At 42.8% G+C, this 13656-nt stretch overlaps 1 protein-coding gene across 3 annotated transcripts in view; it reads left to right on the top strand.

Moving 5' to 3' along the window:
• Positions 1 to 13656, top strand: part of NSG2 (neuronal vesicle trafficking associated 2) — a 58685-nt gene that overhangs the window by 7722 nt on the left and 37307 nt on the right. The window contains exons 1-2 of one of the 3 annotated variants that reach the window (XM_006028725.1): positions 22 to 41; positions 1369 to 1519. In XM_006028725.1, coding sequence (XP_006028787.1) covers positions 1391 to 1519 — 129 coding nt within the window. In that variant the 5' untranslated portion in view covers positions 22 to 41; positions 1369 to 1390. Of the gene's footprint in view, positions 1 to 21; positions 42 to 769; positions 854 to 1368; positions 1520 to 13656 lie in introns of those variants that run through there. The other 2 variants (XM_014522291.2, XM_025210161.1) reach the window with 2 other exon arrangements.

The raw sequence follows: 13656 nt of genomic DNA, 5'->3' as shown, positions 1-13656 counted from the left end.
CAGCCCCGCCGCCCGCCCATCCGCCTGCCCGCCCGCCTGCAGTGAGTACGGGGCGCCGGGGGGCTGTGCGCGCGGGCACGGGAGGCGTGTGTGTGCATGCGTGTGTGTGCATGCATGTGCATGTGTGTGCGTGCATGTGCGTGCTTGTGTATGTGTGTGCCTGCATGCGCGTGTGTGTCTGTGTGTGTGCATGTGTGTGCATACTGCTGCCCCCCCCCACCTTTCTGACTGCAAACACACAACAGCCCCAGGGCGGTGACACAGGGGAAACAGAGCAGTGCTTGAAGAGGGGGGTGCAGTGTGTGTGTGTTGTATGCATGTGAATAGGGCTGCAGTGTGTATGGGGGGTGTTGTGTACATGCATGTGTGTGTGTACAGGGCTGTTGTGTGTGTGAATAGGGCTGCAGGATGTGTGTGTGTGTGTTGTGTGTATACATGAAGGGGCTGCAGTGTGTGTGTGTGTGTGCACTCATGCATGCCTGTGTGTATAAACAGGGCTGCAGGGTATGTGCATATGTGTGTGTGTGCGTGTGTGTGCATGCTCCTGTCCCCCCTTTCAGACTTGAGCTCAAGTTTTCATGTGTTTATGTGTGTGCTTGTGTGTGTGTGTGTGTGTGTGCATATGTGTGTGTGTGCATGACGTGATACCAAGCTTTGGGGGTGGTTGTGTGCGTGTGTGTGTGTGTGTGTGTGTGTGTGTGTATGGGGGGTGGGGGAATTGGTGATACTGTTAACCAGAGCAGCTTTCTCAGGTTCCTGTTTTATTTTAATCAATTAACCCCCCTTTCAAACCCACCCCCCAGCCCAGAGGATGACAGAAGTCACTGTCCTGTATTCAGCACCCTGAATAATAGTAGGTTCAAGGTTGTACCTTGCCCCTTTATTTTAAATAGTCTCCTTCTTGCCTTTGTTGTCTTTATGTTGCTCACTTAGGAGGATTTTTGGAGCCCCGGGGACCAAAGGGTTAAAACCCATGCCCCACACTGAAAAATAACAGTGTGGCCAAATCCAGCGCTGGTGCGAGTCCCCTGCTGTTGGTAGATTTACAGCAAGGGATGCATTTGGCCCTTTTCAGAAAGGTTTTTTTCTGCTAATGTGTTCCTGATTCGCAGTGATATTTGGTGTGTTGGAAATTGAGGGGTTTCATTTGCACTGTCATTGAGCAGTTGCTGATATTTTATTTTATATTATTTTATTTGCTTAATGTCCTGCAAAATGATGTTGCTTTAGACGCCATAGCCCAAATGAGAAATGACTGATACACAGAACTGAATGGAGGAGAATAAGGCTCTTTTCTACCACCCATCTTTCCTTTCTGCCCTCCCCCACTCTTGCTTTTGTAACATTGATTGTCTTGATTTGTTTTAGGTCTGGAGAGTGAGGTCTAAGAATGGTGAAGCTGGGGAGTAATTTGAGTGACAAGAACAGCAAACAACCTTCCAGTGAGGATGGTTTTCAGACAGTTCCTTTGATCACACCCTTGGAAGTAAATCACCTGCAGTTCCCAGCTCCGGAAAAGGTAAAAACAAAGCAAAACACCACACGGAGTGTCACACACACACACACACACACACACACACACACACACAAGAAAGCAACGAGGTCTGCTTTTTGCTATCTTTAAAATACACCTTATATAGAGTGCAAATGCAACAACAATAAAAAAGGTTTATTGGTAGTTTTTGTTTTAATTCAACAGCTTGATACAAGCAGATCAGAAAATGCTCCTTCCTGACTGCAGGCTTGGGAAAGGCTATTTTTTTCTGAAAAGGCTATAGGAAGTAAATAGGGATAGCTTCGGATGGGTTTTATCGGTAAAAGAAGCATCTGATGAGCAAGTGTCTCTTGCCCTTGCACTAAGAATGAAGAAATGACTCTTATGTTGTAAGTTAAGTTATGGCGTTATATAACTGCAATCACTTGAATCACATTTTGTTTTCTTAGGTATGGTCTCACAAGGCATATTTTGATATTAATTTGATTTGCTTTAGCTGAAGGGAGCAATTGAATTCTCCTATAAAATATGAGATAATGGAGCAGTCCACATTTTCTTTTTCTCCATTGGTGTCTGTGTGGGGCAGGTTTTTCTCTGAGCCAATCAACCTTCATAGAATTTAATGCAGCACTAAAATGTTCAGAAATGGGCATCAGTGTTTGGCTGGTGTTTATTAGTGAGGGCTTATTTAGGTGCTATATTCACTCTAAAATCTTTTGTCTCTCCATATGGCCACGATACATATTCATATCATCTTATTAGGAAATAACAAGACACCGATAGCATGTCTGACCATGGAATCTTATGTTTCAGAGATCCTACTGTCATTTCTCATTATGAAAACAATGGCTGCTGCAATGTGGTGCCTAGATACCACAGGGATCGTTTCTATGTCAATAAGAAAAGTAGAGAGAAGGATTAAGTCTTCTGGGATAATGAGATAGCAAAATTAACAAGGATAACTACTGAATGATGCAGTTAATACAATATATAAAAAAGACAGCCAACACAACTCAGGATGCTGTAAGAATAACTGGATAGTCAGAACATATATAATGAAAATAATAGTAGAATGGAGGTAATTGGCACAACCTACTACAATCAAAACTGTATTAGGTTAAGGAGCAAAGCAGCTGAGTGTCCTTATATTTATGCTAGTGTTAACCAGGAGTAACTTCAGTGAACTCGAGAAAATTATACTGGTGTAAATGGGAGAATAATTTGATCCGTATCCATTATTCTGATAAAATAAGGCAGCAAATTAATGAAAATCACTTATGTAAGTAAGTATGACTGCTCATCAAGGTCTGAGAGACTCCAGGGAAAATCAAGGATGTAGAAGAGCTGCTTATTTTGATCCTACCATAATGCAGGTTGTCCAGATCAGGTCACAAAGTGCTACCTATAAAATGAAACCTAAATCCATTAAAATGGAAGGAGTGATAATGAAAACCCAAATGAATGCCATCTCCCAATGAACTCTCGGTGAAATCACTTTGGAATGCTTGGTCAAAATGAATTCCCTGGCACTTTCTGTTCAAATGGAGTCTCTTCAAATGCCAACAGCGTGCGTTTATCTCCAATTGCATGTGTTAGTTACAGCATGTACCGTTATATCTGTGATCCCACTGTAGCCAGGCAGGTGGAACACACATCAAAGGATGAAGGCCCTGAATCAAAGCCTATTGAATCAATGGTATTGATTTGTATGAGCTTTGGGTCAGCTCTTCTGGGTATTAGAGTAGCAGTTACAGGGACTGAAAATCTGTTATAAAAAAAAGAGGTTGCTATAAGACCCCATGCATTTGTTCTTTTATTCTTTATGGGATACATCTTGCTGGTGGATAAAATTCACCTTAGATAGACGGCCTGTGTAAGGTCTTATTAAGAATCCACTGAGCCTTAGATAAAGAGCTTAAGTAGGGGTTATATGTTAGGTGGATTTCACCTTGTTCAGGTAAACTCTCATGGACTTCAGTGTGACTGTGAGGCTTGGAAAGGACTGGAGAATGTCAGACCTTATGGTTCATTTACAAACAGGGAGTTGGATTTTTTTAAGTGTACTTTCAGGGAAATTTTACCCTCTTTCTGCAACAGGGTGAATCAGCTGCTGATTGTAGCTTCTGAGCTGTTTTTTGAGGCTGATTAAATGAGCAGTCACACAGCTCACCAGGGTCAGAACTGGTGGGCTCTGGGGGCTTCTGGGGAGCAGATAGAAGACGTCTCCTTTTCCTTCTTCATTTCAACTCAATTGCTGGTTATTTTTAGCATAAGGAAACTTTTGTCTCCTTACATTTGTCTGCCATCGTCATTAATTACATCTCTGTTTAGCAGTGTAACCAAGCAGGAGTGATCACGCAATTTTCCTTTAAGCAAAGTCCTTCAGCGAGTAAGCTCACCTACTAAATATTCTCCCTTCTGAGTTTAAGAGAAGCATTAGGATTCATCTCCATTTCAGGATTCACAAGTCTTTAGGCTGGCTCTAAACTTGGGTTGTGTTGCCCAGCTGGCAGGAAATGGAGGATGAGATTTGCAAAGCTAATTTACAGTGCTATGAGGAGATGGGCTTTAATCTATATACCATGAATGACAGTGGATGTCAACACACAGAGGCACAAGCTACAGTGAGAGCTAGTAACTCAAGTACACAACCAGGTGAGCTTGTACAGTCTACACTGATGTCCATGCTGCTTCTTGGACTGCTACTGTTACCTGTGCATGCTGGATTAAGCTGTTTGGACTACAGTCATAACTTTGATTTCAGGGTAGACATACCATAGGGGATTTGGATACCCAGTTTTCATTGATTTCAATTAGAATTGGGTGTCCAGACCCCTGAGACAGGAAGCCTTTATTTCTGTAGTTCTATGGTCTTCATTTTTTTGCTCCAAATTTTCTTTCCAAGAAGACCCATTGCCAGAGCAAGAAACTCCCTGAAGGACACTTTAACAAGGCCCCAGTTAGGAAAAGAACTTCTTCAGCACATGCTTATGTTCATATCTAAAGCACATGAAATCAATGGGATTTAAGTACTTGGCTAAAGGTAGGCATATGCTTGCAAGCCTCATGAATAGGGATACTTTCTAAAATCAGGACCAGAATATCCTGATTTTTTAAAGTGCTATGCACTTAGCAGCTCTCACTGACCTCAGTGCACAGGGCTTTTGAAATCCAGGCTAATTATTTGCATAGGATTAGTATGCATTTAGGAGCCTCACATTCTGGACCTGTTTCTGGAAACAGTGGCCATTGGATTCATTGTTTTGTTAGGTTTTTTTTCATTTCATACAGGAACATTTTCTACAAAGGTCTAATTTTCCTCCAGCAGCAGCACATCACCCATTCGGTCAGCAGTTGTGTGTCTGAGGGAGGAAGCACTTGTCATAATGATTTCTGCTATAGATTTTTTAAAATCCTATAGTGTACTGGTATTCATTGACTATCCCTGAGCATTTTCCTAACTATGTTATCCTTTCTGGCCAGGAGAAAATTTGTAAAAGGAAGAGGAAGACATATGTAAATAATTTTGCACCAGGCTGTTGAAAGAAATCATATGCCTAACATGGACTCATCGCCTGACTAAATCAGACCCTCAGACCAACCTGTTCTAAGCTTTTATATTTATTTGTCACACCTACATGTAGGCAAAAGGTGAAAAACCAGTCTCTGAGGAAAAAGGTCAACTATGAGCTTTCTCTTGGGCATGAGCCATGCACTTCAGAAGTGCTCATGTTACCTGGAATAGAGTTACTGCAGTATTTGTCTCCATGAAAAGATAGTAAGTCTTAGAAGACTTACATGGGGGTGGTAGGTGGCAAAGAAGGGGCTTGTTTCAATGTCATGGGTTAGGTAGGAATTTCTAAAAATAAGCCAAGGGTATGTGCAGGTAGAAGGATGTGATCTTTTGGGATTTAGTAGCTGCCATCTGCAATCAGAATGGTTTAATGACTTCTCTACACATTATGAGGTATCCATTTCAAATGCTAAGATACTGTTTTCCAGTGTCTGATTCTGATCTTATGGCAGTTTAATTACACTGGTTTTAGTGCAGTGTTCCAGATTTGCACCATGTAAGTGAAAACAATATCAAGATGCCAGGCTCTGGGTGGACAGGCTATAATGAAATGCCTACTGTTCCACGCACTGACACCTCGGCACGCAGACCTTGATGGGCTCTCTGGCTGGGAGGCAATGCGTTGCAGATTCTACCCTCATATTATGGTAAACTTTTATGTGTGGTCAAGAGCTGGGGCCTCTTGGTATCGTAGATGCATTTCAGTATAATCACACTTCAGTTCTGGCTATGAAAATCCTAATTTTACACAGCACAAAAGCACATGGAAACCATTGTCAGGGCATGAAAGAAGCCACCTCGGTTCCTCCTTTGTGGAGAAAGCTGCAGAAAGCTTGCCATGTGGCCCATTGTTATTTACTTTGAACCCATCTGCCATGCCTGAGAATTATATCACCACCGGGCCTGCCTCCCACCACAGAAAAATAAAAATATAACGCCAACCCCCGGACACTGATCCCCTAGGGCCATCGCCCAGGCTTTATGAATGCACTGTCCGTTTTGCACACTGAAAGGGTATTCATATCCCTGAAAATCAGGACAGTCCCTTGGTTTCAGAGCCTGTCCCTCTTGGCTTTATAGAAAACAGTATTTTCTCCTGGTGTAATTGACAGCCAGCTAAATGAATACATATGTACCTTGGGGACCAGCAGCTCTGTCATGCAATAATAATGTCAGTCTGGCTTCTACAAAGCCGACCAGTGAACAGCAGTTCAAACCAGCTTGCTTGTGCACATACACTCAGTCACATGTCACATCAAACTGTCCGGCACTTGCCTATGGGGAGCTCAGCTGTATGCGGGTAGCTACTGTCCTATCATGAAAGACGCTCCACATTATAGGTGAGCACCAGGTTTTGGACCAGATGGTGCAGGGGATGAGCAGCAGAGGTAATGGCCTGATGATCCTTCCTTTCCCCCACTTTACACCATATCCTCTCAGACCTCCCTACTCAGGACATGTGTCTCTGATATCCACTGTGAGAATTTGGTTGCCAAATAGGTAAATTCATTTCTATTTTTCAGCACAAACACTGTATCCATGCAGAATCATAGAAAATTAGGGCTAGAAGGGACCTCAGGAGGTCCTCTAGTCCAACCCCCTGCTCAAAGCAGGACCAGCCCCAATTACATCATCCCAGCCAAGGCTTTGTCTAGCTGGGTCTTAAAAATCTTCAAGGATGAAGAGTCCATAACCCCGCTGGGTAACCTCTTCCAGTGTTTTACTACCCTCCTAATGAGACATTGTTTCCTAATATCTAACCTAAACTTCCCTTGCTGCAACTTGAGCCCATTGCTCCTTGTTCTGTCATCTGCTACCATTGAGAACAGGCTAGCCCTATCCTCTTTGGAACCTGCAGGTAGTTCAAGGCACATGTTTGGCTTTCCTCATTCACTGAAGACCTCAATTAGTTCTTGATTCCTGGAGGTGTTTGTATACAATGCAGTCCCAAGGTATGCCAACAGTTTGTGTAGATGCAACCTTGAACCAGCTCATCTGTGTACCAATAGCAGTGGTGCTGCGGTGGCACCCAGGATTCTGAGTGAACATGAACAGGCCGTGCTGCAGTACCCACACAGCTAGCAGTTTCTGAGCCAGTCAGTTGAAAGCCAGCTCAGGTGCGTGTTTTCAGAAGCTGCAGCTGCAGCCTGGTTTGCAGCGTAAGCAGACTGTTAGGTTTCACAAAGCTGTACTTTGCAGAAGTCATAGAAAATGTGCAGTGTAACACATATGTGTGGGTGAGTTTGCTGCCATCTAGTCTTCACACTAATAGTAAGATCTTATGGTAAGGAGGACATAAGCTTTGTGTGACAGCTTCTTTGTCAGCCACTAATTATTACTGTCACACTCAGCAAGTTGGTGTAAATTAGTGCTGCTCTGTTGGTTTAGACTGGATACAGCCCAGAATGATTGGCTGGTTTGTCTGTTCTCTGTCTGTATGCTCTGCCTTGGAATAGGATTTAGGATTTTGGGGGGTCTACAGAAATAATGTTTTGCCACCCCACAACTGCCTGTTCAGGTTCTCTGTCCAGTGTTGTCTCAAGCACAAGTCCAGATGAAGGAGGTTGTGGGGGGCATGGGGAGACTGGAGGTGCTGCCTTGGTATATACCTCAAATGTTACTATCTTTTCCCAGTTCTTTGTGTCTCTTCTTATCTGTTCTGGTTTTCTCTCAGCTCCTTTTCTCCCTCCACTTCCTTTTCCCCAACACTGGCCACTCTCAATTCCATTTGCCATATGTTTCTCTGCACTTTTATGATGTTTCTATGAATAAAACAGCTTTACTGAACTGATTCAGAAGGCTTCCCCATATCCCTCTGCAAGGCTGTTCCTAGTAGGATTCATAGATTCATAGATGTTAGGGTCGGAAGAGACCTCAATAGATCATCAAGTCCGACCCCCTGCATAGGCAGGAAAGAGGGCTGGGGTTAGATGACCCCAGCTAGATGCCTATCTAACCTCCTCTTCAAGACCCCCAGGGTAGGGGAGAGCACCACCTCCCTTGGGAGCCCATTCCAGACCTTGGCCACTCTAACTGTGAAGAAGTTCTTCCTAATGTCCAGTCTAAAGGATGTCTAAAGAATGGGGATAGATCAGGGGTGGGCAAAATGCAGCCTGCAGGCCAGCTGTGGCCTGCCAGGCCATGCCATGCCATCCAGCCTGCGGAGCCCCTAAAAAATTTAGAAAATTAATATTTATCTGCCCCTGGCTGCCTATCATGCGGCCCGCGATGGCTTACCAAAACTCAGTAAGCGGCCTTTTGCCTGAAATAATTACCCACCCCTGGGATAGATAATATTTATAGGGGAAAAAAACCCCAAGCCATCCACTTCTATTGCCTGTATGTTTCATTAAGCTCTCCCAAACTTTTGATTTGTTTCCCTGCCAGGAATCTTTACAACTCATCTCCTACCCCTCACAGCAGAAGTGGTGTCCAACTGCTTGTGCTTTTCAGTTTGCATTGTAGGAAAGTTTTAAAAGAGTTAATTATCTCTGGATCAGCATACAGCACAGCCAGTGCACTTCCTTCCTCTGATGCTGGCCAGCCTCATCTGTTTCAGAGGAATATCTGAAAAATGCTGTAATAAGCACATATGTTGCAATCTGTTCCCCCTTCCTCCAAGATTTCATCCTAATCCCAAATATTTAGAAACTAGTTTAAATTATTACACTATTAACATTCTGGATAATCTTGTCAGCCATACAAGTATCCAGTCCCTCTTTGAATGTGACTATATTGTTTTTAGATTCGAATTTCAAGGTTTTCTCTGCGTGTTGGTAAAGAGGTTTAGAACCTCTGTTTTACAGAACAGATATTAGGAAGGGAATTAGTATAAGTCCCCTGCCAAGTGTCTCCTGTTAAAGTTGGTTGAAAGTTTCTCAATGAAACATTTTTTATTTGGTGTTTCTCAATTTAATTTTTTCCCCATGAAAAACTGTTGCCATTATTTAAAGATTTTATTTTCTGTGAAATATTTCCTTGATCTTTTTATTTTACTGATAGGATTATTGGAATCTATTCTTTACTAAAACTCATTTTTCTGTCAATAAAAACATTAAAAATCATGTGGATATAAATTTAGAAACGATTTTTTATGAAAGGAATATTTGTCCAGTGGGTTGATTTTGAACTCATAAAATCACCTTTTTTTCCAATGTTTTTGGCTCTAGTAACTGCTGTCATTTCCAGTACAGATGGGCAAACTGAGGCACATAGAGATTAAGGCCAATCTTGTCAAATATGGGTGCATAAAGCTGTAATAACTCTTTGAACTTGTTTGACTATGCCAGTTGATGTGACTTGAGAAAGGAGTCAAAGCATGAGTTGGGATTAGTCCCTGAGACAATGCTGATCCTCATGCTGCCAAACTGCCCTGCCTTGTGATTTGAGATTATGGTGCCTTTGACACAGCAGCTGACTCAGGAGTAGCCAGCTAGTGTGCTGCTTGTGGTGACACATCAGTGGCCTGGATGGCACAGCCTTCAACAACTGTGAATTTGGCTGGGGTTTTTTCATCAAGGGACCTATTTCTATGCATCTTTGGATCCCAAAGGAAGGAATGGAAAGCTAGAAATGAAGATGAGTGACTGATTTACATTTGCTCAGTTATCTTTGCAAGGAATAAAGCTAGGAATTGATTCTTCTTTCAAAAATAAAACTGGAGAGTCTCCTTCACTTTTATCAGTGAGGATGATTAACCATAGGAACAAACTATTAGGGGAAGAGGTGTATTCTCCATCTCTTGAAGTCTTCACACCATGGCTGACTGCCCTTCTGGGAGATAAGCTTTACTTAAACACAAGTTATTAAACACAATATTGGAGTAACTGGGTGAAGTCTCAGGCCTGTGTTGTTCAGAAGGGCAGATCATCAATTAAAATCTATGACTATGAATTCCTTATACCCCAGTTTAGAGAGGTACCATTGTTTTATGAAGCTACAAAGGACAGCTCTGAACCTGGAAGAAACCCTTCTCCCTGGCAGGAGAAGCATATTTTATTTCTCCTCCCTGCCAATCCCAAGGCCTCTCACAGTGAGCAACTCTCCATTATTAATAATCCTGGGAAGTAGTATTTTAAATTTTCATGATCTGCACTTTGCAGCACCTGAACTGCAATATATTACATGTGCCTTGGCAGTGAAGTGGGAATTGCATGAGGCTGCATGTCCTTTTCTAAATGAATAATTTAAAGTTTTCACAATGCCAGTTATGTTAAATATTATTACTTATTTCTTTGGGGAAAATGTGGCGTTTAAGTGCAAATATCAATAAATGATGTTATATTTAAGCTGACTGAAAATATTCAAGACACATTTCATGTTCTGAATCTCTTAATTCATCCTTTTTCAGGGAAGTCATTTTATTTAGACAAAAAGTTTAATAATTGATGTTATGTTTTATATTTCACATCCGCCCTGCTCTTTCCTTTTCCTGCTTAAAGCAAATGGTTTAAAACATTTCCTTGATTAGAGGCATTCTGTCTTTTTCTTTCATCATCTAAGCTTTTTGTGATGTGCAACGTTTCCTCTGTTGTTTACTTGAGCCAGAGATGTCGGAAATAGATTTTATCATGCGCACATAGCCTCTGGTCGGCTGTTTCTTACCTCAGCGTACCAATAATCTGTCAAAGCTGAAACCCTATTATATACCAGAGGACTGATCCTGGACTCATGAAAGAGAAAGAGGGTTTTGTTAGTAACTCTGGTGGGATCAGGATTATGCTCAGCATAGTAGGTGAGTTTAGATACAGATCTCAAGGAGAGTTTTAACAGACTTCATCAGCCAAAATTCTGTTTGCAAGCAAAGATGAACGTTATGCCTTTGAGATATATCTGCAAGAAATGAAACAGTGAGATATATGTGACTCATACAGGCCTATAGCCTTACTGCCAGCCTCCCAGAAGCCCATTTTCTAGAGAGTTAGTATTGATATGATAACTGTCACAAAAGTACATTTTAATGGGGGCTTTGAATGAAGAGTCAGGGTGTTGGCTCTGCACGCAGTGTCCAAAACATGTAGGAGGGGAGTAGAAAGATAAGATTTGTTGGAAGTAATCTTTAGAAAGGAATCCATGGGAGGCTGAGTAACAGGAGTAGGAGGAGTGAGAAAGCAGAGATGTAGGTGTGGGGCAGTGTGGTGTAAGACCTTGGAGGAGACTTTGAGAAGCTTGAACATGGTATGAAAGGAAAGAGGAAGCCAGAGGAGAATAGGAAGCCCTGAGGTGTCTGACAGAAGGCTTCAGCTTAGGAAAGTGTTTGAAGCTAGTGTATATTATTCAGATGTTTGGAAATGAGAAGTATACAGGGAACTTAGTGTGAACCGAGTGATATGAAGGGTCTGATGGAATAATGGCTATTTGTCTGTCATATGGAAAAAGTGGGAAATGAATGCATATGAGGTCAGAAAGTTCCCTTGAGAATATTGGAGGAGCAGAACTTACTGTTTCTGGACTGGGCAGCTGATGTGGCCCTCCAAAAGTATGCATGGCCTGATAGGTACAACAGGATCTTTAGCCATTTATGGAGAGCTGAGGCATTGGCATGGAGGGTTAGTATCTTCACTCTGCTTCTAAGCCTTCCCCAGGTAGAGTAGCTTCACAACAGACTATGAAACCCTGAGTTTTTCTAACCCTCCATTACCACTAAGAGAGTCTTTCCCCTCCTCCACACATGGGTCTGCACAAGAGGCTGATGTGAATGCTAGTGGACTTGGCTTTTTAGCTCAAGCAATAGAGGCTTGTGCTTTTAGAGGGAGGGTTCCTAAGTCTGGTTCCTGCTGGTAACCCAGCAGTAGCTATATTCCTGTTGTGTATCCTTTTTATTTCAAGATGCAGAGTTGATCTTTCACTGAGACATGGAAGGAGACAATACTGCAGAGAGCCTCCATCTCCCTGGTCTAGTGTCTTACTGCTATATCCTCTGCTACCCCTAATTCCAAGCATATCAAGGGCTTTCACAAGCTCAGATGGGCTGAACATTGGTTGCTATCACTATTACCAGTATGTGCCCTCCCGTGCCGTGGCAAGGAAGTTTAGTGCCCAGGGCAAACCTGCAGTGCAGCCTGCCCTCGCTCTGCACACAGATCTAGGGGGCACATCCCCCCCCGCCCCATGCTTCCCTGGGAGTGCATGCAGCAGCGGGAGCCACCCTCCCTCCATCCTCATTGCCCCCCAGACAAGCCACTCACGACTCTGTCCCACACCCCGTCCTGGCTGGGCAGTGCCTGTTGGCACCCCTTCGCTTTGGCACTGATGCCCTCACTCAGCTCTCCTTTATTGCATCTTCCAGAATAGGAGAACCTGAGAAATCAGTAGGTATTTTAAGTAGCAGTGTGGTCCAGTGGATGCAGAATGAACTTGGAAGTCACAAGACCTAGGTTTTATTTCTGTATCAGCCACTGATTTCCTGTTATGTCCCAGGAAGACACTTCTCTTCCTCCATTTCTGATGAACCATCCTCTGTATTGTGCAAAGTGCTGTGAGGACTATGGCTGAGGTGTGCCATAGGAGAGCTGAGGATTGGTATAATAAATTGTTCAGGGAAGGTGATTGAAGGTGATTGAAAGTCTTAGGCTCTGATCCAGCAAAGTACTTAAGCACATGCTTAACTTTAAACATCTGAGTAATCCCATTGATGTTAATAAGCATTCAGCACATGCTTACATGCATGGCCGGATTGGAGTCTTAATGAGATCAAGAGATAGTCGGGCTTTTTTCTTGTGGAAGGCTTTGGAGGTAAAAGGCTGGGTCTGAATAAATACTTACCTGCTGGGTTACAAAGCCTCCCTACTTCCTAGATTTTCTTATGTTCTTTCAAGCTATTTACAAACTTCATTCTGGAAGCAGTTTTCACAGGACAGTTTTACTGTGGCTGTAAAGTGAAGAAAACCTGGAATGGTTTACTGTTGTCCTTTTTGTTGCTTTTGTCATAAACAGCATCATCCTGGAGCAGATTAAAGGTGGGGGTTGTCTAAGACATAGAGTAAAGACTTTAAAAACAAGTTATGGCTGTAACAGCACTTTGCTCAAGATCCTCCTGAACTGGAATTTGTTTAGACTCCACATACAAGCGTAGGGCTTAAAGGGCCAGAGCTAGAGCTAAGCTGGCCATAAAGCAGCCCAGCAGTGTTTCAGTAGGATGATCACACTGCATAAAGTTTAGCGCATGCTTAAGTCTTTGCTGGATCAGAGCCTAGGTAAGCAAACACAAAGGCCGATGTGTGTCCAAGTATGCTGAGATGGCATTTGTCTGGTAATCGCAAAGGCTTAGCTAATCCCACTGACTGATAGGACAGTTTTACTATTTATATTCAGTCATGAACGTGCATGTTGGTTTACAAAATGAATAAACACAGTTTCTCTGCCCCCAAAAAGCTGACAGCTAAAAGCTGTATCAACCAGTCCAGGAGGTGTGACCTTGTGGAGTCTCAGGACAGAATGACAGGAGGAGATGAGTTGCATACTAAAGGGACCACGAGACAGAGGTAGTGTAGCTCAGTGAGTCACCTGGGAGGCCAGTTCACTATTATAGCAAGTATTGAACATAGTATTTGTTTATATCAATGTTACTGTGATTAATTAATTGCAC

Source organism: Alligator sinensis, unplaced genomic scaffold, assembly GCF_000455745.1.
Source record: "Alligator sinensis unplaced genomic scaffold, ASM45574v1 scaffold360_1, whole genome shotgun sequence".
Classification (NCBI taxonomy): Eukaryota; Metazoa; Chordata; order Crocodylia; family Alligatoridae; genus Alligator; species Alligator sinensis.
This window is presented reverse-complemented; position numbering and strand designations above follow the sequence as displayed.